The sequence below is a fragment of the Carcharodon carcharias genome, chromosome 13 (genome assembly GCF_017639515.1).
Source record: "Carcharodon carcharias isolate sCarCar2 chromosome 13, sCarCar2.pri, whole genome shotgun sequence".
NCBI lineage: Eukaryota > Metazoa > Chordata > Chondrichthyes > Lamniformes > Lamnidae > Carcharodon > Carcharodon carcharias.
This window is the reverse complement of record NC_054479.1, coordinates 35,762,689-35,787,958: the sequence shown is the minus strand read 5'-3', so window position 1 is coordinate 35,787,958 and position 25,270 is coordinate 35,762,689. Positions and strand designations below refer to the sequence as shown.

Genomic DNA, 25,270 nt, shown 5'->3' with positions numbered 1-25,270 from the left:
CCGGGCCCCACTGGCTTGGCGGCCGGCGGGCAGCCAAACTCCGCTGCCGAAACAGGGCCAGCCGCTATTTCGAGTGGGCGGGCCAATTAAGGCATGCACGCGAAAGAGCACACTGCTCCCTGAGACTAAGTGCTGTCTCAGGGAGATTACTGACGGTGTAAAAAACATTAAAAATAGAAAAACATAAAAATTAACATGTTCCCCTCATGTGACAATGTCACACGAGATGGGACATGTTAATAAAAAGGACAAACTTTATTTAACTTTTTAAAAACGGACATGAAACCTCATCCTGTCAGTGGATGAGGTTTCATGTATTATCAGGAGCCCGCTGGGGCTCCTGGCCTGCCCACCAACCTTAAGTTTGGACGGGCAGGGTCTTTAATTATCTTAATTAGCCTGTCAATGGCTTTGATTGGCCATTGACAGGTCAGTGGGCGGACAGCTGATTTTGCTGTCCGCCCGCCTTCCTCAATATTTAAATGGGCCGGGATGACTTTGGGGGTTCCTCCTGACGTCATCCCGCGTCATTTTCCTGTCGGCGAGCGGGTCCCGGCCCCAAATCGCTGACAGGAAAATTCTGGCCCTGGTTCCCTCCGATTTGAGGAACTCAAAAAGCTCAAATTGCGACTAGTCTTATAGACTCAAACCTAAATTGCCAGGGCCAGACCAATAGTAAATACTACTATCTTGGCTAGCCATCTAAATAACTACTTATCGAGCTGGATCAAGAACAGAGTCTGTGGAACATACTAATTCAAAATATTCAATTACATTTTAGGTTGGTACCCCAATTTCTTCAGTTTTCTCCATTTATTCCAAAACTTCCAGTAAACATGCAATTCTACATATAACAGGAGTCCAGATGATCAGATTTAATTCTATCCAAAAATCTGCAACAGAAATTCATTTTATGTACGTAAATATGATTCTTAATAAAAACCTACCTTCATCTAAAAACATTCAACGCAAGTTTGGCAACATCTTTTCATCCATTTCTGCAACATCAGTAAAGAAGCAGCTTTATATTTAAAACAAATGACATTTATTTGGTTTTATACAACAATTTTACAGTGTGTTCAAAACAATCCTCTGAAATGCACAGCTCCCAATGACATGTATCCTTCAATTTTTATGGCTCTAGTTTTCATTTTGCAATGTTAAGGAAGAAAAGAATACTGTCACCAAAAGGTCAGGTGTGCTCAGTGCTTTTGTCAGTAAGAGAAAAGTGTAGAGAATTCAAATTAGTCATAACAGCAGCAGTTGGATTATAGCCTGGCCACAATGCGCAAATCTATTATACATGCATTTGGCAAGTTATGATGATCAGCTAGCATTTATTATACAGCTTTCAATTTCTGTAACATATAATCCAGTTATCCATTTGCCTATCAGTCAACTGGTTATTGGAGAGATGGATTCCCCTCAGTCTTTTATTTGCACACATGATTTACAGAATTGCCAAGGTTGCTAATACATTTTTGGTTGTTTTACAGATGGGCTTAAAAGAGGCATCACTGCTATTTATATTTATAAATATAAAATTAATATACCATAGCACTTTGTTAACACCTAACTAACATAAGTAACACATTAAAAAGATTACCCAGTACATTAAAATACTCGTTATATCCACTTATGCTAAAAATTATTGTTGGCCCAATGAATTTCAAAACAAACGACAGACCTTTTGCTCAATACTAGAATTTTACAAGACATCAGAATGTCATGTGGATTTATTTCAGCGGCAATGAAAATCTGAAATAGAACTAAAAGAAATCTTGCCTTGCAAAAAAAATACTTGAACAGCCTGCATTACCTGCCAGTAAACTCTGAAATTACTTGTATTGTCCCATATGTTGAAATGCAACAGTCATTCAGGTAAAACACCCCTTAGCCTTAAAGATTCAGTCCGCAGGAGGTGAGCCCAGGCATGCTACTTAGCCAATCCATTACGTGCCTGAAGAAAGGGTTTACAAGTATTTTGCTAATAATTGCATATTTCACAAGCAAAGGCTCCCATTTTTATTTTCTTGTCCGATTGTGCTTCAGTTCTTCTTTCTGCCTTCTTCCATTGATGAATAACATACCAGATTTGGTTTTGTGACGATCAAATGTCACAGATACCACAATAAAAATAATTAGTGTCACACACTGTATGGCTGCTAGCAGGAAGAAATAGTAGTCCATATGACATTTGTTGATATTACCTAGGGAGGCAGAAATAAGAAATAATTAGCCTTTATAAAATTTTGACGACATGCAAATTATAGGTCATCACAATTAAACTGAACATGGAAAATGTTTTATATTTTAAAATCAACCATGCTGAAAGAACACCAACTGGATGGCCTTGTAAGTACTTTTACACCGTATACAGACTAGATACTGAAACTTTGCAGTATTTCATGCCTCAGGTTGTGCCAAATCACTTTGCAGTCAACAAAGTACTTTGTGAAGTGCGGTGACTGTTGTTATATACAACACGGCATGACAGCCAATTTGCACAAAGCAGGCTTCAATGAACCACAATATGATAATGACTAGATAATCAGTTGGTCAACTGCTTCATGCTTTAAGTTAAACAGTTTCACAAAGGCAAATACTGAATTCAAATTTATTGCTTTTTTGTTTGGAAAGATACAGATTTATAAATAATTTGAAAGTCAAAGCAGGTATTTCTTTACATTTACAAATTCAAATTATTGGGTAAAAATTTTCTTTCTTGGATAATACTCATTGCACACTTAACTAATTGCATAGAAAATGTGTTTAAGAATTTCAACATCAATATTGTTGTGTAGTTAAAAGCAAAAATACCACTGCTTTGTACTCTCCCGAAATCACCCTTATATCACTAAAATATTTTAAGTATTTAGAAGACTTCATTAAACTTCCAAAATACAGGTTCCCGTTGTAAAAATAATCTGTAAATGTTTAGAAAATTCAGCTATTTAACTAACTTAGTATCATCAATAGCAGTTTAAAATCATTCCTCCCTTTTCATCTTTTTCTATTTTCAGGTCTCCCTGCCACACATCATTCCTTCCTCAAACAGAAAGCCAGATGTCTTGCTCCCAGCTGTGTGGTTCCTAGGTGTCTGTTGCTCGTGAGCAGCTGCTGGTGGATGCATAAACACTCATTGGGTGATTTGTCTAAATTTTTTTTCACTTTCCTTCTAATGAAACATCTAGGAATTGAAACTTCTCCATGTGCAATGTTTTTATCGTGATTGCAAATGCATTTATATCAAAATATATCATTCACTGTTGTAACCAACTGTATTATAGGGACAGAAATGCAAAATAAAGATTTGTGTTTATATAGCACCTTTCATAATATAACTTAAGTTGCATCATTTAAAAACTTGGGAAACAAGATTCAGTAGCACTGTTACAAATCTAATGTCGTATAATGGGGATGAACTATATGCAAAATCTAGAACAGGAAGCTCAATGATTTATCAAGTAGAAAATATGATAATTCAAATTTGCTACTATAAATACACTGCAAAATGCTGCTTAATGCTACAATGGTTTTTCATCAATGTTGAGAAATTTAAGATTGGTGTTGCTTTATTCTTCTTTTTGTTGAATCAACTGTAATCATTCAGCACCATGAAATATGGTACAATTAAATCCAACCATCTGTATATTTTTGATGTACAATACTCAAGGCAAAGTGCCATTAGTGCTTTCAACAAAGCATTTTGGAATAGATCCACCTTCCTCTTAGAGATTAGCATGGGAAAAGGACATATGCAGGCCATTTAGAATACCAATTACTTTCAACATGGTGATTTAAAGATGCAATTAGTATAAAATAACCTGAAAAACAAGTATGCCTTCTTTGCTTGGCATCAAGGCTGGAGAGAAAAAAGGAAACAGCTTTGATTGCTTTGTTTTTTTAATGCATGATTGAACTTAAGAAATCTGCCATAAAGAGGAGCACATGGCGGGTTGGAAGGGTAACACTCCGGAGTTGATCCTTTTTTTGTTATAGAGGTTGATATCAGTGATGTACAAAATTTTGACTGTACATATGATTTATTTTGCCTGACACTATAATTTGCAGTTATGCTCCCAGTAGATGCACTTTACGCTGGTGATGTTGGAGTTTTGTGACAATTTAAGTGATTTGTTCAATATATTTTTATGACTTTGGGCAAATGAATTTTTAAAAATTGGCTACAGCATCTCTGCAGTAAAATTCAATGTACCAATAGCAAAATGACCATTGATGGATGTTTTGAATCAAATCCCTAGTAAACCTTTGAACCTAAGCAATGAGCAAGGATGAAGGTTTCAGGTCATAGGAGACTTATTTGGCTAAAAGAACTCAGCTTTCCTTCATGAGCTCAATCTGAGGCCATTGAAAGAAAGCCCAATTCTAACCATTATAGGAGTGCATTAATTGATAAGGAGCTGAATTAGAAAACTTTTAATTATGGTACTGTAACAAGAATACAAAATAGAAGCAGAGTCAGCAACTGATAATTGGTGCAATTTTGTTTTCCTTTGGCAGTGGAACTACAGAACTATTCTTAATTATTTGGATATGTCAGATGCAGTTTGTATTATTATAAAACAGAATCGGAGAAAATGACTTAGTCAATGTGGTTTCACATGGCATGAAGATCCAACATAGACTGTGTCTGCAGGTTTTTTTTTCTCCCTGGGATAGAAATATTATTTGTATATGAAGGCTAAGCAAATGAAAACACTGGTATAATATAGAATCAAATTAAGTTAATCAAACACTACTTGCCTTTAGCAAATCTGTGCTGGCTTTTCTTAATTAATCCACACTTGTCCAAGTGACTGTTAATTTTGTTTCACATACTAGTTGCTAAAAGCTTTCCCACAACCGAGGTTAAACTGGCTGGCCTGTAGTTACTGGGCTTAGTTTTTCAGTTTTTTTTAAACAGGGGTGTAACATTTACAATTCTTAAGTCCTCTAGATCTACCCCTGTATTGGAGGATTGGAAGATTATGGCCAGTGCCTCTGCAATTTCCACCTTTACTTCTCTTAGTATCCTTGGATGCATCTGTTCTGGTCCTGATGACTTATCAACTTTAACCACAGCCAACCGTTCTAATATCTCCTCTTTGTCAATTTTTAGCCCCTCCATTATCTCAACCACAACCGCATTCACTATGACTTTGGTAATGTCTTTTTCCTTGGTAAAGACAGATGCAAAGTACACACTCAGTTAGTGTCTCAGCCATGTCCCCTACATAAATCTCCTCTTTGGTCCCTAATCAACCCCACTCCTCTTTTTAACCAGCTTTTAACTATGTCTATGCCTAAAGATGACTTTCGGATTCCTTTTTATGTTAGCTGTCAATCTCTTTGCATATTCTCTCTCTCCTTTTTTTCACTTCCCCTCTGAATTTTCTATATTCAACCTGATTCTCACTTGTACTAACAACTGACATCTGTCATTTACACTCTTTTTCTGGTTCATCTTACTCTCTATATCTTTCGTCATCCAGGAAGCTCTGGCTTTGTTTGTCCTATCTTTCCTCTTTGTGGGTATGGACCTTGACTGTAGCCAAACCTTTTCCTCTTCAAAGTCAGTATTATGGCACAGCAGATGGCAAATGCTGAGCTGCTCAAATCCCAGAGGGAAACTTGAAACAGCTGCCACAACTGTTTTTGCAATTTGTATTTTTATTTTGAGATGTGTCCTTGAATTCAGTCATAAGTCCAACAAACTAAATTAAACATCTATTAATAAAAGAAATGGTTTTAAGCACATACTTAGGTCTCAAAATTACTATAACTCCTAGCTACCCTAATTAATTGGACTCCCAGTTACACCCTGTTGGGGCAACAGTAAAATAACATAGATTTCAACAGACACAGGCAAAGCACACAGTACCCTTGGCAGTGATATTCACAGTGAGTTTTCTTAGCTTTGGTTCCTGTAGACAGCAACTTGATAAGCTAGAGGCTTTTCGCACTTGTTAGATCTTAGAATTTTCCTTCCTTACACATAACCTCATCTCCTTCAAACAGGTTTCTCTCCCTTTTTAATGTAAATTCCGTTGTCCCAGTATATCTTTGCAACTTTACTTTTTTCACAATATACATCTTCCATAACACTCATATTATCAGTAATCTATGGGAAAAATAAACAGTTTGGCTTAGCCTCTTACGGCTAGGTGTAACACCTTACCATCTCTTTGAAATTCATTACTCTGGTTTATCTGAAAATGCAAATATTCTTCACATCTCACATTCTAAAATTTCAGCCATGTTTACGTATTTAGTATTTCAAACCTAGTTTCTCTTTTGGTATCTCAAAAGCTCCAGGCTAGCTGTCCGCAATTCAGTTAAAGCCCCCACACACACACAACCTCACAGAGAAGCTAATCCAAACCCCACTATTAACCTATCTTTACAATAAATCACAACAATAATTTAAAAATTATATTTTCATGACAGATCATTGTTTCATTACAGCTTTGTCTGGCAATCTTTGCTTCCAAATTAGCCAGATTGCTCCTTGTCCTTTTCCATAGTACCATAAGCTTTAGGTTAGCTTTGATCACTGTCTCCTAAATGCTCCCCTACTGACATTAGATCCATTTGACCCACTTCATTCCTTAGAATCAGATACAGCAATGCCTCCTTCCTTGTTGGACTGGAAACATACCATCGTAGAAAAATTACCTGAATACGCTTCAGAGACTCTTTAACCTCTATGCCCTTTACATCATTACTATTCTAGTCTATATTCAATACTCTATAGTTTTTGCACATCTTTAATTTCTTTGCTAATTTGTTCCCTATATCTTTTCCACTCACTGGTGGCCTATAGAATACACCAAGTACCTCTATTTTTCTTACCTTTAATCCAATAAATTGTTCTTAACCTCTAAGACATTCTCTCTCTCCAGCACTGATTATATACTCCATAAGCAATACTGCCACCCCTCCTCCTTTCTTTCTTTCCTTCCCCATTCTTTCCTAAAAACTTTGTATCCAGGAATATAAGTTCCCAGTACTGCCCTTTCTTTGAGCCAGGTCTCGGTTATCATCACAACAGTACACCCCCACTTGGCTATCTGTGCCTGTAGCTCACCGACATTATTTACCACACTTCCTGTGTTTACATATATATACACAGCAAACCTAATTTAGACACTATTGCATTTGGTCTTATCTGATCTCGCTTAATGCCTTATTATTTCTTACTCCAGTGCTGTCTTTCCCAATTCTTTGTGTTCCTCTATAATGTTACGTCCTGGTTTCTATCCTCTGCAAAGTAACTTTAAACCCTTCCCAACAGCACTTGCAAACTGTTCTGCAAGGACATAGGTGCAAACTGTCCGTCCTGTAAAGGTCACATGCCACCCCCCCCCCCACCAAATCCCAATAATCTGAAGTCCTCCCTCCTCCATCAGCTCTCCAGCCATGCATTCATCTGCTCAACCCTCCTACTTCTATTCTAATTCGCGCATAGCACTGGCAGTAATCAGGAGATTACTAACCTTTTAGATCCTACTTGCTTGTTTCATTCCTGGTTACCTAAAATGTGCTTTGAGGACCTCATTGCTCTTTCAATGTCTGTCATTGGTACTGGTATGGACCACGATAGCTGACTATTCACCTTCCACCCTCAGGGTACTCTACAGCTGCTCAATGACCTGAATTTTTCCCATGTTGGGCAGGCTTGGCAGGAGCAGGCCGTCGTGGAGCCAAGTGCTACCCGCGACCGGCTCCGCACCGCCATTTTGCGTGGGCGGGCCAATTAAGGCCCACCCAGCATACTATGTGAGTGGTAGCCGCGCTACCTGTGCGGGTGGGGGTGGGGGGGGAGGGGGGAAGAAGAGGAGGGAGAGTCGGGTGCATCGCTCTTTCGCGCGAAAAAGCGCTTCAATCTCCGAGGCACAGAGTTGCCTCAGGGATATTGAACCGATTTAGAAAAAAATAAATAAATGGAATAAAAATTTAATGTCACATGAGATGGGACATGTTTTTATGTTTCAGAAATTTTTAAAATTTAATTCGTAAATGCTTTAGGAAACCTCATCCCACTCGTGGACGAGGTTTCTGAAAAAACGTAAAGGCCGCTTCGTCTTTTTGCCTGCCCTCCAACCGGAAGGTTGGACAGGCAGCATAAATTTGACATTAATTATTTTGTTAATGGCCTTAATAGGCCTATCAATTATCGGCAGGCGCGGAGCCAATTCCGGCGCATGCCCGATCGAAACACAGCGAGACAGCGCGATGACGTCGGGATGCATGCCCGACACCATCGCGCTCATTTTACACACCGGCGTGTCGGGCCCGCCCCCGCATGCTGACTGTAAAGTCTTGGCCAATGACATCCTTGATCCTGACACCAACGTGGCAACATATTCTGGATTTACATCTGTGGCCACAGAAATGCTTATCTGCTCCCCAACTGAAAATCCCCTATCATTATTGCTTTCCCATTCATCCTCCTGCAGTCCCAACCCCCTCAAATACCCCAGTACAGCTGAGCCAGCTGCAGTGCTTTGAACTTGGCTCTGGCTACACTCCTGAAAGGAATCACCACTTTCAGAATTGAATAACGTTAGGGACAAGTGTACTCAAGGAATGCCTGCAATACCTGCCTGATCATTCATGATTGCCTGGTGTTCACCCATTCCCTATCTGCCTCCAAAACCTTAAGCTGTGGGTAGAACACATCTAGAAATCCACGAAACACACAGCCTCTCAAATGCACATCAGTGATACGAGCTGCTGCTCAAGCTCATGAACCTGGAGCTCGAGCTGCTCCAGCTAACACTTCCTGTTTATGCAGTTATCAAAGAAACGAGAAGCATCCTACAGGGAACAGGATGTGTACACCACAATGCTGAGGTGTCCTGCCATGCCATTATTTATTACATTATTAGCTGACCTATCAAAAATAAACTTAAGACTTAAATAATTCATTAATCAGCTGCTTCCCTTGTGCTAGCATCATTTTAGGGGCTTTTAAATAACAGCTTTTCTAGTGTAACGGCTGCCTCAATGCCGACACTGGTTGATGGTTAATTAATTTAATGAAGGCACTGATACAAATATAGTAAGGTAAAGGAACACAACTTATTCAGTGCCCTTTAAGGCTATGAAGATGTGACATTAATAATCAGCAGCAGCCTCTACCTCATGAATAAGCAGGTTTTGCCCAGTTGAGCAATCTCTCTAATACAAAGTATCAACAGGTAAGTTAGCAAGTACATTACTTAATTTAGTATTCTCTGGTAAAATACTAGCGTCATTGCATAGAACAGGACCATACAATGGAATGGCTCAAATGAAAAAGGAACTTACTGCACAGAAGCAGTGAATGCAAAATTGCCATCATTTTTGAAATATGGCAACAGCTGCTATTGGTTTATAATAGAAATCAACAGTAAACTGCATACCAAGATACGTTTCTGTAATATAAGTTTTAAGACACCCCTTCTCAGACATAAAATAGCAATAGGTATCTATTTGCCTGTGGGTATAATAGTGCTCATCTGCAAATCAGACCAACATGAGGCTGATTTTTTTCCCCACATCAGGCAATAAATTTAGAAGGAAAGTAGCAGAGATAAATTTGAGGCCAGGCACATCTAACAATAAGTGCAATTACATGGATCCCTCAGGGTATGCACAGACATGTGGCTTTTGTCAGAACCAATTACCCAAATTACATCAACCGAAGCAATGGCTGAAAGTCCCATCCACCAGCAAAACATTGCTTGAAATGCAGAACCTTTAGATTTTTTGATTTTTCATATTCAGCAGTAAACATGCAAGTTTGGCCATGTGTGACCTTTATTTGCAATTCAGTATCCTTGCTTAGATTATAAAACTGGATACTATCCCTTATTATTGTACCAAATTATAAGTTAAACTGTGTGAATGGCTAACTGGTCCATATATTGCAGTCAGCAGCAAAGGAATGGCTCTCATCATTCACATCAGTGACAGCTGCCCACAAAGTTTTGAGGATTTCAGAGCACAGACTTGCTCTAATCAGCATCTAATTTAGACTGTCATCCCCTACAGAGCATTTGTGAGCAGGACAAGAAACGGTGAAGTTCTCCAATGAATCAAATTGAAAAAAACCTCACTGAGATGCAGAGGGTCTAAGTCAGGAAATAGTAAATATAAATTAACTTCAAATTATGTACAGAAAGTGAAAAAAAAGCTGTTAATCCTATATATTTTCTAGAGAAAAATAAAAGAGACAGAAAAAGTAAAAAAATGTTTAATTTTAAAAAAATCTCCAACATAAATTATCTTCTGAGGGAGGCTCCACATGTTGCAAAATTAATTATCAGGTGTCAGAGCAGCTGTTTGGTAGGAATCACCATTTATTCTACCAATAAAAACTCACTCACTTCTGAATGCAGCCCTAACTTTTTTTGCCATCTTTAGTGCAGAACTATTGAGCAATCACCAATTTTTCATGCCGCTGCATTTATTTCAGTGCCCAACAGTGAAGACTGCAACAGTGCACCCTATAAGTACATCTTATAGCAACGTCTGGATTTCTGTGCTTAACATGGATCCCAAATTGTGGACCGATTTACCCCTTCATAACGGTGAATACTGTTATCCTCACTATTATTTTTATCACAGGATGTGGCCCATTAACAGTGAGGTATGAAAAATGCATACATTTTGACAGAACATTTATTTTTATCCATTCATGTAATGTGGGTATCGCTGGCTGGGCCAGCATTTATAAATCCACTTAACATATCAGTATGAATTATTTTTCCCATATACTCTTAGTCAATGATTCAATATTACTTGTGTCCATTTCAGAGAAATCTTTGGTACCATTTCCTTCATTTTAATTTTTCTGCTCTATTTGTTATCTCTTCTTGTTGAAAAGTTGTTGACATTCTGCTGTGGTAAATTTGCACTGGTGATCCAAGAATGCCTAAATATAAAATAGTAAGTTCTATTGGCTTAGAAGCTCAGCCAACTCTCTAACACTTCCACATGGATCATAACCCCACCACTGGACACTGTCATTGGTTCCAGGTCTGTCAATGACCTCATCTCTTCTGGAGATTTTCCCTCCACAGCCTTCAACCTCAGACCCCAACTCCAAATGGCTAGCTTCCACCTCCTCCCCAGGATCCACAAATAGGCAAACAGGACTGCCCTGCAAACCTATCATTTCAGCCTGTTCCTGCCCCACTGAACCAATTCCTTCCTATCTCGATTCTATTTTCCTACCCCTGTCCAGTCTTTTCCCACCAACATCCATGACTCTTCCGATACCCTCCATTGTTGTAACAGTTTCCAGGCCCTAATCACCTCCTTCTCACCATGGACATCCAATCTCTACACCTTTATCCCCAACCAGTCTCTACTCACTACCTGGCTGAACTTGTTCTAATATTGAACAACAACTTAACTCCATTCATTGGGCAGAATTTTGCCCTTGATGGGCAGGTGGGCCTCACCGGCGGGCTGGCAGCCAATTGCCACTGCCAAAATGGGCCCTGCCGCCATTTTAAGTGGGTGAGCCAATTAAGGCCCACCCAGCGGGCCGCCCGACGGGAAGCGCTTCCTGTGTGGGGGTGGGAGGGATTCCCCAACTGTCAGAGTGCTATCTCAGGGAGATCACTGACAGTGTTTCAAACTTCAAAAATGGAATACTAAAAAAATTAACATGTTCCCCTCACGTGACAATGGCACACGAGATGGGACATGCTAATAAATATCACTAAAACTTTATTAAACTTTTTTGAAAACAGACATGAAACCTCATCCCGCCAGCCTTAAGGTTGGATGGGCAGGGCTTTTAATTGGCTTAATGATCCTGTCAATGGCCTCAATTGGTCATTGACAGGTCGGCGGGCGGACAGCCGATTGCGCTATCCCCCCACCTTCCTGAATATTTAATTGGGACAGGATGATGTCGGGGCTCTCCCCAACATCATCCCGCGTCATTTTCGCATCAGTGAGAGGGCCCCGCCCCCAGCTCGCCAACAGAAAAATTCTGCCCATTTCCTCCAAATAAAGGCATTTTATGTGTACTCGCATGGGTCCTAGCTATGCCTTTTTGTGGTATTTCTGGACCATTCCTTCTTGTAGTTCAACTGAGGCTCCTCCCTCACCTCTTTTTCTTGTATACTGATGACTGTATCAGTGCCATTTCCTGTTCTCACCCTGAAATTTTCCAGTTCATCAATGTTTCCAGTGCTTCAAACTTCCACCCTTCCCTCACCTTCATATGGTTTATCTCTGACTCTTCCCTTCCTTGACTTCTTTTTCTCCATTTCTGGGGACAGGCTATCGAAGAATATTCACAACAATCCCACTGACTACCACAGCTATCTCAGCTACATTTCCTCACACCATGCTTCCTGCAAGGACTCTATTCCATTCTCCCAGTTGCTCTGTCTGTTCTGATTGTGATATTCTATACCAATGCTTAAGACATGTCTTCCTTTTTTTCTCAATCCCCACAGTGATTGACATGGCCCTTGACAGTTTCCATCCTATTTCTTGCACTTCTGCTCTCGCCTCTTTCCCTTCCTCCCAGAACCACTACAGGGTTCTCCATGTCCTCACCATCACCGCACCAGTTTCTGGATTCAACAGGTCATCCTTGATCATTTCCACCACCTTCAGCGTGATGCCGCCATCAAGCACATCTTCCCCTCCTCTCCTGTCAGCATTCTGAAGGACCCTTTCCTCTGCGACACCGTGGTCCATTCCTCAATTAACCTCAATATTCCCTTTCCATGCAAGTGCAGGAGATGTAATACTTGCCCTTTAGCCCTTCTCTCCTCACTATCCAAGACCCCAAACACTGCTTTTTCTTTTAACACAGCAATTTACATGTACTTCTTTCAATTTAGATTCCTATGTTCATTGCTTACAATGCCGTCTGCTCTACACTGGGGAGGTCAAACAGAGTGACTACTTTGTAGAACACCACTGTTTAGCCCGCAAGGAGGGTCCCAAGATTCCAGTTGCCTGTCATTTTAATTCTCCACTTTGTTCTCATGCTGACCTCTTCATCAGTATTAGCTCAAGGAACCTCATCTTTCAACTGGGAACCTTTCAGCCTTTTGTCTCAACATTGAGTTCAACAATTTCAGACCATAATCTCTGACCCCATTTTGTTTCCTTTTTCTTATTTGCAGGTTTTGATATACTTTCATTTTTCTCTTGTTTTGCTTTTGGACAACAGCTGTTTATCAATTGCCATTCACACATCTAGACTATCTCCTTTGTTTCTTTACTTATCCCATTACCATTCCCTTTAGCCCTGCAGCTTAATTTCTTTTGTCATTTAATTTCTCCCCGTTTCTACCCTATCACAGGCCTTCCCTTTTGTTCTTTTCCCACCCTCCCCTACTTTCACTTGCTGAAAACCTATTCCAGTAACTCCTTGCTTAATGTGGCTGTTGTGTTCCTGAAGTGCAACTTTAAATGAAACAACATTAAGTAAATCAGATTTTCCCATTACAGCCAATGTAAAAGCTTTAGTTAAATTATTCAGGACCTTTGCCATCAGGGGGAAAAAACATTAAACTCTAAGTTTCGAAAACATACACTGTTGAATTATATTCATGAGTGAAATAACCTTTAAAATAAATATGCTAACTCTTTCAACTTACCTCTCACTCACCACCTCTTCCGCTCCTTGCCTCTCCCACTCCCTGAACCTCCAAACTCTTTGCCGATTGGGCTCCTCAATCCTCTGGTTCACTGCCAATTATGCTGTCCAACATTCCCAATGGCCAAACCTCCAACTCTTTTGGTCACCAACTACCCTCACACTCACTGCTTTCCTTTCCCAAACCCTCACTGTGAGTGAGGGTTGGGAGATGAGAGACAAGGGGTAGGAAGCAACCTACAGAGTGGAAGCAGCTTCAAGCTACAGAGGTAAGCCGCAAACTGAGAGCCGGGAGGATCAGCGACTGGGAGAGGCTGCTCCAAAATGGCGATCGGATCACAGAACCCTACATCACACTTAGCACAAAATTACATTGAAACAAACTCTTAATGCTAAACATGAACACCCACCCCATTAACTGACCAACGTTAAATTGAAACAACTTAGAGAGGACTTACTGCACATTAACTTTTCACAGTTCTGATGAAAGATCATCAATCTGAAATGCTAACTATGTTCTCCACAGATGCTGCCTGACCTGTTGTGTATTTCCAGTATTTTCTGCTTTGCTTTCATATTTCCAGCGTCTGCAGTATTTTGCTTACATAACTATTTCAGGGTCATTACTGTACTTGGAAATTAAGCAACATCTTGACTCATACAAAAATGATTGTGCAAATAAAATCAAATTAACCCACACTGCATTGAATAGACTACCTTAACTCAAACTTCCAACTCCTGGCATCGTGCAGTAAACCAAAAGGGCAATTATTTCAGTTATTTGAATTTATTGGTTATTAAAATAGTCCAATCCTGTAAGGGAAATATTTGTTACCTGAAAATGCATGCATGAACTAGTAATGATAAGGCTACAATGCTTTGATTTATTTTCTGTACTCTAGCAGCCTTTGGGATTTATGGAAATATTGCATCAATATTGCGCTTTATTCTGTGGTTTAATTACAGCACAAGTCAACGTGTGGCACAGCTGACATGGTACTTCAGGATTTGTCAGTAAATAACTGAAGCATTTCTAAAGGTTTGAGCATATTGTTTTGGGTCACGTGCTTGAGAACATGTTCACACAGGTTCCCCAAAGAGCTTTGGAGCGCATGTAATATACCTGAGTACAGAATAGATGAGTTAATATGGGAAAACAAGCCATTGGACAATTTATATATTTTCCTTTCATGTAACGTGAAACCAGAAATCAAATTTTTGCAGTAAAATAGGATCTCCAAATTGAAAAGAGAAAATTCAAAACAGAAATAATTAGTTACGTTTTAGTTAAAGCATAAATGGCTAGGAGTATGTTTTAGACGCACTGTAGACAGTTTATGTTGGTGATGTTGGTATCATCTCACAGCTTTAAAATATGAGAAATGCTTTATGTCAGAACATCCATTATTTTTCTTCATGGAATAATGCGATACAGTCCAGTAGACAGTGATTTGGCTCATTCTGCTTTGAACGAACTATCCAATTAGTGCCACTCCCCTGTTCTTTCATCACAACCCTGCAAATTTTCCCCTTGAAGTACTTATCCATTTCGGTTTCGAAATTTATTATTGAATCTGCTTCCATGTCCTTTAAGGCAGTGCATTCCAGATCATCATAGCATGCTGTGTAAAAATGGTTTTTTCTCTTGTTGCCTGTTTTTTTTTGCCGATTAACTTAAATCCTATTCACCAGGCTGGAAAATACATACTGTTATTCAGCATTTAAAAAAAAATCATCACTGGTACAGTACTTTTCCATCTGCAATTCAACTACTGCATGAATAACCCATCACCATAAATCACTAATGACAAACATTAGCAGCTTTGAAAACAGGAACAAAACATTTGCTTGGCTTATTAAAAAAATTATAAGCTGCCAAGTCAAGTCAGTTGTTGGAGTGATTCAATTGCAAAATCATATTACAGTGTAATGAAAGCATTTGCCTACAAGCAAAATACTGCAATAAACTTCTCTGTATATTGCTGATATACAAAACAGAAATGCTTATAGTCTTGAACTCTTTTTGGAACGGAGATTAAAAATAGATTGCTTACTCAGCTTCTAAAGCCAAATAAATATTGTATTGGAATGGAATAAAACATTATTTTTATATTTTAATTCCAATGTGGCCTTTATCTGGATCTAGTTTTTGTTATTTCAATTGTTTTTGTTTTCCAATATTTGCAAATATGGGCAGCTCCCCTCAAGCATTCCATCATTCCTTATTCATAAGTCCTTGAATATTTTCATTCCCTAAATGATACTGCAGCCGTCTGATCTTTTTTCAATCTAAGTGATAGGAGAGAGGAATGATATGTAGGTAGGGTAGTTTTGCATGAAGTTCATTTCACATAGGATGGAAGTCCAGAGACTGGGGAGATGATTGGAGAAATTAATCTCTAATGAGAAAGGTACAGAGGCAGAATTCAGTCTGGCAAGGGTAATAACATTTCAGCAGCAATGAAGGGGAGTAAAGCTGGAGATGAGTGAGAAAGCTACACGTAGGACTAGAAGCTCCTAGGATGGCATTGCAGGGCAAAAGGAGAAGTCAATGTAGGAAACTGTATTCTCTCAAGGCAATACTACCTTTACTATGATTTAGTGATGATACAATGTACACAGTATCCACGTGGGCTTGATCCTTATACAACAATAATACAACCTCTTTAGATTCAGATTACATTTGTCTACTTTGCAAAATTTCATCAACTGGAAAAAGTTTACTCTGTTTCGCTCTACACAAATGCTGCTTGACCTGCTGGGTATATCTCACTTTTTTACTTCCCACTATATTTGCTGATTCTTGCAGCTTTATTAGCCATGACCTGTGTTAGTCTTGGCTAGGTGGCAGGACTTTCGCCTCGGAGTCAGAAGGTCCATTCCAGACGAGGTCAAGGCCCATTCCAGACAATTGAGCACATGATGTTGGTTTAAACTCCAGTGCAGTCTTGAGAGAATGTTGCACGGTCAAAGCTGCTGTCTTTCAGATGAAACACTGAACATCTCTGCCCACTCAGGTACACATAAAATATCAGAAAGCACTTTTCAAAGAGGAGCAAAGGAGTTCTCAATTATCCTGGCTAACAAATGTCCTTCAGACAGCTTTACTAAAACTAATTAAATGATCATTCAGTTCTCTGCTCTTTGTGGGACACTGCAGTGTGGAATTTGGCTGCTGTGTGAACTGTTACTGTACTTCACAGATAGTTAATTGGCTGTGAAGTATTTTGGAACGTCTGTAGTCATGAAAGGCATCATATGAATGAGGTTTTTTCCTTCATTATAATCCTTGGGTCTGCGTACTACATCACTATTCATTTTAATATATACTTCTTCTTTGGTTCCTTGCTCTCATAAGCAATAGTTTCACACTTATTCACTTTGGCTTGGACACGTCACTCAGTGACGAATGTTGACTCTTCATTGTTGAGGGGAAAATCTGGGTCAAAATGAATAAGTGTAAAATTCACCTCCCCTCACACCCCGCTGCCCCTGGTCCCCCCCACTCCTTCCCCCCAGCACAATCCCCATTCCGCCACCATTGTTTCTTCCGCACCCCCCCCCCCCCACCCCCCAAAACTGGCTACCCTCGCTTCGAAGTCCCATCAATGTCTGAAACAGCACTTGATGGAATGGAAAGACGGGGAGCCGGAACTGCAAGGGTTGGGGGCAGGGGCTGGAATGGGTGTGCAGAAGCCAGGATTTGGGGATGCTGGTTGGAGGGTAGGGGTGAGAGTGAGCCTGGAGAGTGGAGGCAGGAGGACGGGGTGCAGAGAATCATGAGAAACATTTGTATTCACAATAAGCAGCCATTTGTTAATTTTGTGGATGGGGACATAAGCAATTGGAGGGCTGATTCCTGTTATTATCAGCACAAACATTTTGCATGGAAAAATGCCAGCAGATTGAGGGCAAACAGACAAAATTTTCAAATTCATGGTCCCTGCCACTTTAAGAATAGGAACAGTGGGACCATCAGCATGCGCTCCTTTGGAATCCATTCAGGCACACCGTAACTTCTGATTTGTGTAAATGAGCGTGCCTGAAGTTGCAGTGCTGTTGCATCCATCAAAAGTAGCAAACTTCTCAGACTTTACTGTTATTGAAAAAGAGAAATCCAGGCCTTTGAATCTGCCATGTCTTGGTCTAGTTACTTAAAGATCTAGATGCTACTAAAACCAGTTGAAATGCTGTTAAGTGCTTTTTGAAAATCAGCTATAAAGTCAAGTGTCGTTTCAAGTCCGTATGACCCTTCATCATATAGACTCGAAATGTCAACTGTATTCCTCTCAGCAGATGCTGTCTGACCTGCTGAGTTTTTCCAGGTATTTTTGTTTTTGTTCTAGATTTCCAGCATCCGCAGTATTTTGCTTTTATTATAAAGTCAGGTGTATTGCCTGTGCTTCACTTGGTCAATAACAATTTTGACAAAACGCCAAATTTCAATTGGAGTTCAGGATTTCTGTTTCCAGAATTCACGCTAAATTGTTTAATAAGCTTTGCCTTTCCAAGCTGCAACACCTCTGGAAACATTTTCCCCAAAAGCTTTCATTTCAACGGATGTTAAACGCATTGCCCTGTAGATTCCAGGTCTGTCCTAGCTTCTTTCTAAATAATGTGTTCACATTGATGAAACCTGATGTCTCTCATGGATTTAGAAAACTTTAAAAAAAAACTCAGTTAGACCCTCATTAATTTCAGCTTCAACAACCTTTAAAACGTATTATCTAAGTTTCTTGAACCAAGCATTATTTTAAGGATATCTAACTTTTTTATTTGCATAGATGAGCTCTCTCATCTTTTGCTATTCCTGGAAATCTAAGGACAACTTTGCCTTCTCTTCTTGCATAAAGATAAATGCAAAAAATAAATCAGCTATTTCTGTCTGCAGATTTCAACTTTCTATTATTATTGTTAATAAACCAATATTTTTTAATATCCTTCATTTACCATGTATAAATTTGCAAAACCCTTCAACAAACTGAGAGTTTCTGAGCATTCAAGGTTTTCTCTTGGATTCATTTACACATGTTTCATATTTTGTTGTAATTTACCTAACTTCTTGCCCTACACCCATACGTGTTATGAAAGTCTTCTACTTTTTGCATCCCTACCCTTTTGGATCAATTTTGATCTAGTTGAATTTAATTTCTTAGGCACAGGTAGTAGCCAGAGCGATATCATTAGTGCAAGGATTGGGTTTAGTAAAAAGTCTAGTGAAAGCATAATTCAACAGCCTCCTAGTTTATATCTTATGCAAGTCTTCATGATTCCTACTTGTAAAATATTTCATATTTTTTAAATAAGATTTCAAAGTAGCCTTAAAAACAACAGCACGTATAGGGCATTCTTAATGTTTCCTCAATCCAAATGGGAAAATATAAATACATAAAAGATGGGAGATAACTAGTCTAAGATTTAAATACTGAGAATAATTTGCTTACTCCACAGCTACACCAAGTTTAAACTTCCATTGACTCAGGATCCTGTGGGATTGTTGTACTTTACTGCAGAGGGTCTATATTAGAAACAAGGGTTATATTTAATTTGTATACCTTTAGTCTTCAATACAAAACAGGGCTAAACTGTCTTTTTAATATGCACCCCAATTTTTACTTTGCTTTTTCAATGACTATTAAAAAATATTTGTCCTGCTAACTATTAGAATGTCCAAATTGCACCTACCAGATATCAACCATCGGTCCACCTCATTGCTACTAGAACAGTCATAATCTCAGCTTTACTGCCTTACAACTTTAAGGAGTCTCAATCTTTTTGCAATGAGAAGAGGTGAATGAAAAGGAGTCATGAATCAGTAGAAACTAAACAATAATTAACCTATTCTGAATCACTTCACTGCATCTCTAAGTAGCAACTAATGATTTGCCCATTTATAATGCATTAAAAAACATCCACTCCAAATTTGCATAGCCAACGTAGAATTTTCAAACAGTGCTGAACAGGCCAAGCTCCACTGTGCCATACAGATTTATATCTAGTAGACTTATTGACCTGTTGTCAATTATCCTAGAGGTTCAGATAAATGAGAAAGGTACGAGGAAAGCATAAATTGATACAGCTTTTCACAATATGATTGACAGGCAACCGTAAAGCAAATTCCATGTCACTTGGAAGTGCTGATCATTACAAATGAAAAGGCATAATGATAAAACAAAAACAGAATTACCTGGAAAAACTCAGCAGGTCTGGCAGCATCGGCGGAGAAGAAAAGAGTTGACGTTTCGAGTCCTCATGACCCTTCGACAGAACTTGAGTTCGAGTCCAAGAAAGAGTTGAAATATAAGCTGGTTTAAGGTGTGTGTGTGGGGGCGGAGAGATATTATCTAAACGAATGTTTAGATAATATCACCAACTTTAACTCTAACACCTATGTGTTCTATTGTACTATTGTCGTTGACATCTTTTGATGATCTGCTTCTATCACTGCTTGTTTGTCCTTACAACCACACCACCACCCCTCCACCTCTCTGTCTCTCCATCTCTCCGCCCCCCACACACACACCTTAAACCAGCTTATATTTCAACTCTTTCTTGGACTCGAACTCAAGTTCTGACGAAGGGTCATGAGGACTCGAAACGTCAACTCTTTTCTTCTCCGCCGATGCTGCCAGACCTGCTGAGTTTTTCCAGGTAATTCTGTTTTTGTTTTGGATTTCCAGCATCCGCAGTTTTTTTGTTTTTAAGGCATAATGATAGCCTGCCAAAGTGTACATCAAACATTTCAGCTAGACATTAGAGATCACTCGCATTCCCGATCAGTCTCATTCATTTTTTAGGAGGATAGATAATTTGTCACAACACTTTGGTGAGACTGGTTGATTTATAAGTAAGCATCTCAGATGGGTTCCCAAGATGTCACCTGCTGGCATCCGACAGCAGTAAGAGTTCCTCTGGAGAGGGTAATACATGTGTTTTTATTTTGCATATTGAAAAACAATGGTATATTGAAACCAATGGCATATTGAAATAGTTGTACCTTACTGTTCTATTATACATCTTGTTAACTAGATATGAAATCGACCTATTCCACTGCTTTGGAAAACTAGACAAGACTACATGTGTAGCAATTTAGTGAAGCAGTCATTGCACACGAGCAACTCAAATGCCTATAATTAACTTATAATACAATTTCATTCACGACTAAAAGATGCATCAGTAACGGAGTTCTAACTGTAAAGGTGTGCCCAATATGAATCATCTATTGGGACATACAGGGATCACCTCAGTATAGGGCAGTAAATGTTATCCTCTCTTTCCTTTTCTCTACCCCAACCCTCCTATGCAATGTTGTTGGTTTTATACAATGAATGTGACTTCACCAACAAAAACTATAAAGCTATATTCGACTGGCCTTGAAGTTTCCAGACTGTGAGAGTAGGTTATATGCTCCCCTTGAAGGCTTAGCAGTAACAGCTGTTTTATGTATTGACCACAAGTCTACTAGCTGTCTACAATGCTCCAGCACCACTTTGGCAGTGAGCCATAAGTAATTCAGTTCAAAAGAGTTTAACAAAAAAGGCAGGACAGAAAGTAGGAGGAAAAGCTGGTGTTAGCCATCAGATACCCAAGTTTTGTGTAAGTTATATAAAGAAATTAAACCTTGATGTAGACACATGCTATATTTTCAGTTCCTAATACTAATTAAAATAAAACTAGTGACAAAATGGTCATAATATTAGAGGTGGAGCGAAACCAATTTAAAAACAAATCTACAATGGTTGCGAGAGTATGAAGTGCACTGCCCCTGAAGACCACAGATACAGAATCAGTTGAGATGTCAAAAACAAGGTGTGATTAACCAAGAAGTAAGGATGTGAATGGGGAGAAGTGGTAGGATGAAATGACTGAATCCTGTCCTCAGGTTCCAAATATAAGCAGATAAGAATTTTACCATTTGTAATTTTTAAAAAAGCTTGCAGGAAACTTTAATTTTGTACATTCAGGCTGAATACATACAGGGATACAATATCTGCCTTTGCAAAAAGCTTTTTTAAAATTCATTCACAGCATGTGGGCTTCACTGGCTGGGCCAGCATTTATTGCCCATCCCTAGTTGCCCTTGAGAAGGTGGTGGTGAACTGCCTTCTTGAACCGCTGCAGTCCATGTGGTGTAGGTGCACCCACGGTGCTGTTAGGAAAGAAGTTCCAGAATTCTGACCCAGCGACAGTAAAGGAATGGCGATATATTTTCAAGCCAGAATGGTGAGCGACTTGGGGGAGGGGACGGGTCTTCCAGTTGTTGGTGTTCCCATCTATCTGCTGCCCCTGTTCTTCTAGATAGTAGTGGTTGTGGATTTGGAAGTTACTTTCTAAGGAGCCTTGGTGAATTCCTGCAATGCATATTGTAGATGTACACATTGCTGCTACTATGCGTTGGTGGTGGAGGGAGTGAATGTTTGTGGATGAGGTGCCAATCAAGCGGGCTGCTTTATCCTGGATGGTGTCAAGCTTCTTGAGTGTTGTGGGAGCTGCACTCTTCCAGGCAAGTGGGGAGTATTTCATCACACTCCTGACTTGTGCCTTGTAGATGGTGGATAGACTTTGGGGTGTCAGGAGGTGAGTTACTCATTGCAGGATTCCTCGCCTCTGACCTGCTTTTGTAGCAACAGTATTTATATGGCTAGTCCAGTTCAGTTTCTGGTCAATGGTAACCCCCAGGATGTTGATAGGGGATTCAGTGATGGTAATGCCACTGAACGTCAAGGAGCAATAGATAGATTCTCTCTTGTTGGAGATGGTCATTGCCTGGCACTTCTGTGGCATGAATATTATTTGCCACTTGTTAGCCCAAGCCTGGATATTGCCCAGGTTCTGCTGCATTTGGATGTGGACTCCTTCAGTAGCTGAGGAGTCACGAATGGTGCTAAACATTGTGCAATCACCAGTGAACATTCCCACTTCTGATTTTGTGATGGGAGGTCATTGATGAAGTAGCTGAAGATGGTTGGGCCTAGGACACTACCTGAGGAACTTTTGCAGTGATGTTCTGGAGCTGAGACAACTGACCTATAAAAACCACAACCATCTTCCTTTGTGCTAGGTATGAATCCAACCAGAGAGTTTTCCCTGATTCCCATTGATTCCAATTTTGCTAGGGCTCCTTGATGCCATACTCAGTCAAATGCAGCCTTGATGTCAAGGGCAGTCATTCTCACCTCACCTTGGGAGTTTAGTTCTTCTGTCCATGTTTGAACCAAGGCTGTAATGAGGTCAGGAGCTGAGTGGCACTGGCAGAACCCAAACTAGGCATCAGAGAACAGGTTATTGCTAAGTAAGTGCGTGTGATAGCACTGTTGATGACCCCTTCCATTACTTTACTGATGATCAAGAGTGATGATGGGGCGGTAATTGGCCAGGTTGGATCTGTCCTGCTTTTTGAGTACAGGACAGTTTTCCACATTGTCGGGTAGATGCCAGTGTTGTAACTGTACTCATGTGCTGGGCTCCCCCATCATTGAGGATAGGGATATTTGTGGAGTCTCCTCAAGTGAGATGTTTAATTGCCCCCCACCATTCACGACTGGATGTGGCAGGACTGCAGAGCTAAGATGTGATCGTTGGTTGTAGGATCACTTAGCTCTATCACTTGCAGCTTATGCTGCTTGGCACACAAGTAGTCCTGTGTTATAGCTTCGCCAGGTTAACACCTCATTTTTAGATATGCCTGGTGCTGTTCCTGGCATATCATCCTGCACTCTTCATTGAACCAGGGTTGATTCCCTGGCCTGATGGTAACAGTAGGGTGAGGGATATGTCGAGCCATGAGGTTACAGATTGTGTTTGAGTACAATGCTGCTGCTGATGGCCCACAGCGCCTCATGGATGCCCAGTCTTGAGTTGCTAGACCTGTTCGAAATCTATCCCATTTAGGATGATGGTAGTGCCAGACAACACAATGGAATGTACCCTCAATGAGAAGGAGGAACTTTGGCTCCACAACAAACGTGTGGTGGTCACTCCTCATTTACAGATGCACCTGCGGCAGGCAGGTTGGTGAGGATTAGGTCAAGTATGTTTTTCCCTCTTGTTGGTTCCCTCACCATCTGCCGCTGACCCAGTCTACCAAGCCACTCTTGGTGATGGACATTGAAGTCCCCAACCCAGAGTACATTCTGCGCTTGCATCCCTTCCACCCTCAGTGCTTCCGCCAAGTGGTGTTCTGCATGGAGGAGCACTGATTCCTCAGCTGAGGGAGGGCGATACATGGTAATCAGTATGTTTCCTTGCCCATGTTTGACCTGATGCCATGAGACTTCATGGGGTCTGGAGTTGATACTGAGGACTCACAGGGCAACTCCCTCCTGACTGTATACCATTGTGCTGCCAACTCTGCTGCCGGTGGGACAGGACATATCCAGGGATGGTGATGGTGGTGTCTGGGACATTATCTGTAAGGTATGATTCCATGAGGATGACTATGTCAGGCTGTTGCTATGTGAGACAGCTCTCACTAGCCCCTAGGTGTTAGTAAGGACTTTGCAGGGTTGACAGGGCTATATTTGCCATTGTCTTTTCTGGTGCTAGGTCGATGCCCAGTGGTCCTTCTGGTTTCATTCCTTTTTTTGTGACTTTGTAGTGGTTTGATACAACTAAGTGGCTTGCTAGCCATTTCCGAGGGCATTTAAGAGTCAAAAGCATGGACCTTTTCCTTCTCTAAAGGACATTAGTGAAGTAGGTGGGTCTTTACAGCAATTGACATCATTAGACTTTAAGTTCCAGGTTTTCATTGAATTCAAATTCCACCATCAGCTGGGCTTTGAACCCGGGTCCCCAGAGCATTACCCTGGGTCTCTGGATTGCTAGTCCAACGACAAAACCACTAAATCATCGCCTCCCCCACAAAAAGCTGCAAAATGTTCATGTACACAGAATGTACCAGATAAAATTCTACTATTCCTTTTTAAAACAATTTAGTTTTTTTTAAAAAAAGCCACAGTAGAAAAATAAAATCATGCAGTCCTTCAATTAAATAGGCTACCCAGCATCTAATTATTGTCAGAAGGGAATTTTGCAGTTAAGTAACATCACCTATGCACTTTTGTGGTGTCGCAAATTTTCATGCCCCCTTTCAATAATACAATGCTGCATGATATGAAATGGTTGCTTAAAGTTGTAGGGCTAATTTATTCAGGCTGTTTGTGTTATATGAAGTTAGCTTTTCCAAACTGTCACATTTTTATAGAGCTATCTTCTCCCTCCCAAATGATTTTAACAGCAGTTTATGAACTGTATCTTTTCCTGTGTTCAACTTTTGGAGAGATATGTATCTTATTTGTAGTAATTTGTTTATTGGATTTAATGCATCCTTATGATGTTGCAAACCTTTTTTCAAAATAGTTGATATTCATACAGATCAGAGTGCTTACAGACTAAAGCAGCCAACATAGTTTTTAAAACAATTTAGTAGCACTATGAATGGGTGAGTTACCCTTAATCAAAGTCAAGGAAATAAAAGAATTCAACCTTTTAAGGAATCCAAGAATTTGGGCAAGGTAAATTAAACTAATGATTTGACTTCATCTCAAATTAATTTTTTATATAGTGAAAATGCATTAATTAAGAATGCTCCTGTACCAAAAATTAAAAGGAATTCGTTTTGTTCAAGGCAGGGGCATGCTTGTTTGA

At 39.9% G+C, this 25,270-nt stretch overlaps 1 protein-coding gene across 2 annotated transcripts in view; it reads right to left on the bottom strand.

Annotated features, from left to right (window-relative positions):
* Positions 1 to 1,022: 1,022 nt before the first annotated feature.
* Positions 1,023 to 25,270, bottom strand: part of slc15a4 (solute carrier family 15 member 4) — an 87,511-nt gene continuing 63,263 nt past the window's right edge. The window contains exon 8 of one of the 2 annotated variants that reach the window (XM_041203641.1): positions 1,023 to 2,210. In XM_041203641.1, coding sequence (XP_041059575.1) covers positions 2,026 to 2,210 — 185 coding nt within the window. In that variant the 3' untranslated portion in view covers positions 1,023 to 2,025. Of the gene's footprint in view, positions 2,211 to 15,182; positions 15,318 to 25,270 lie in introns of those variants that run through there. The other variant, XM_041203642.1, reaches the window with a different exon arrangement.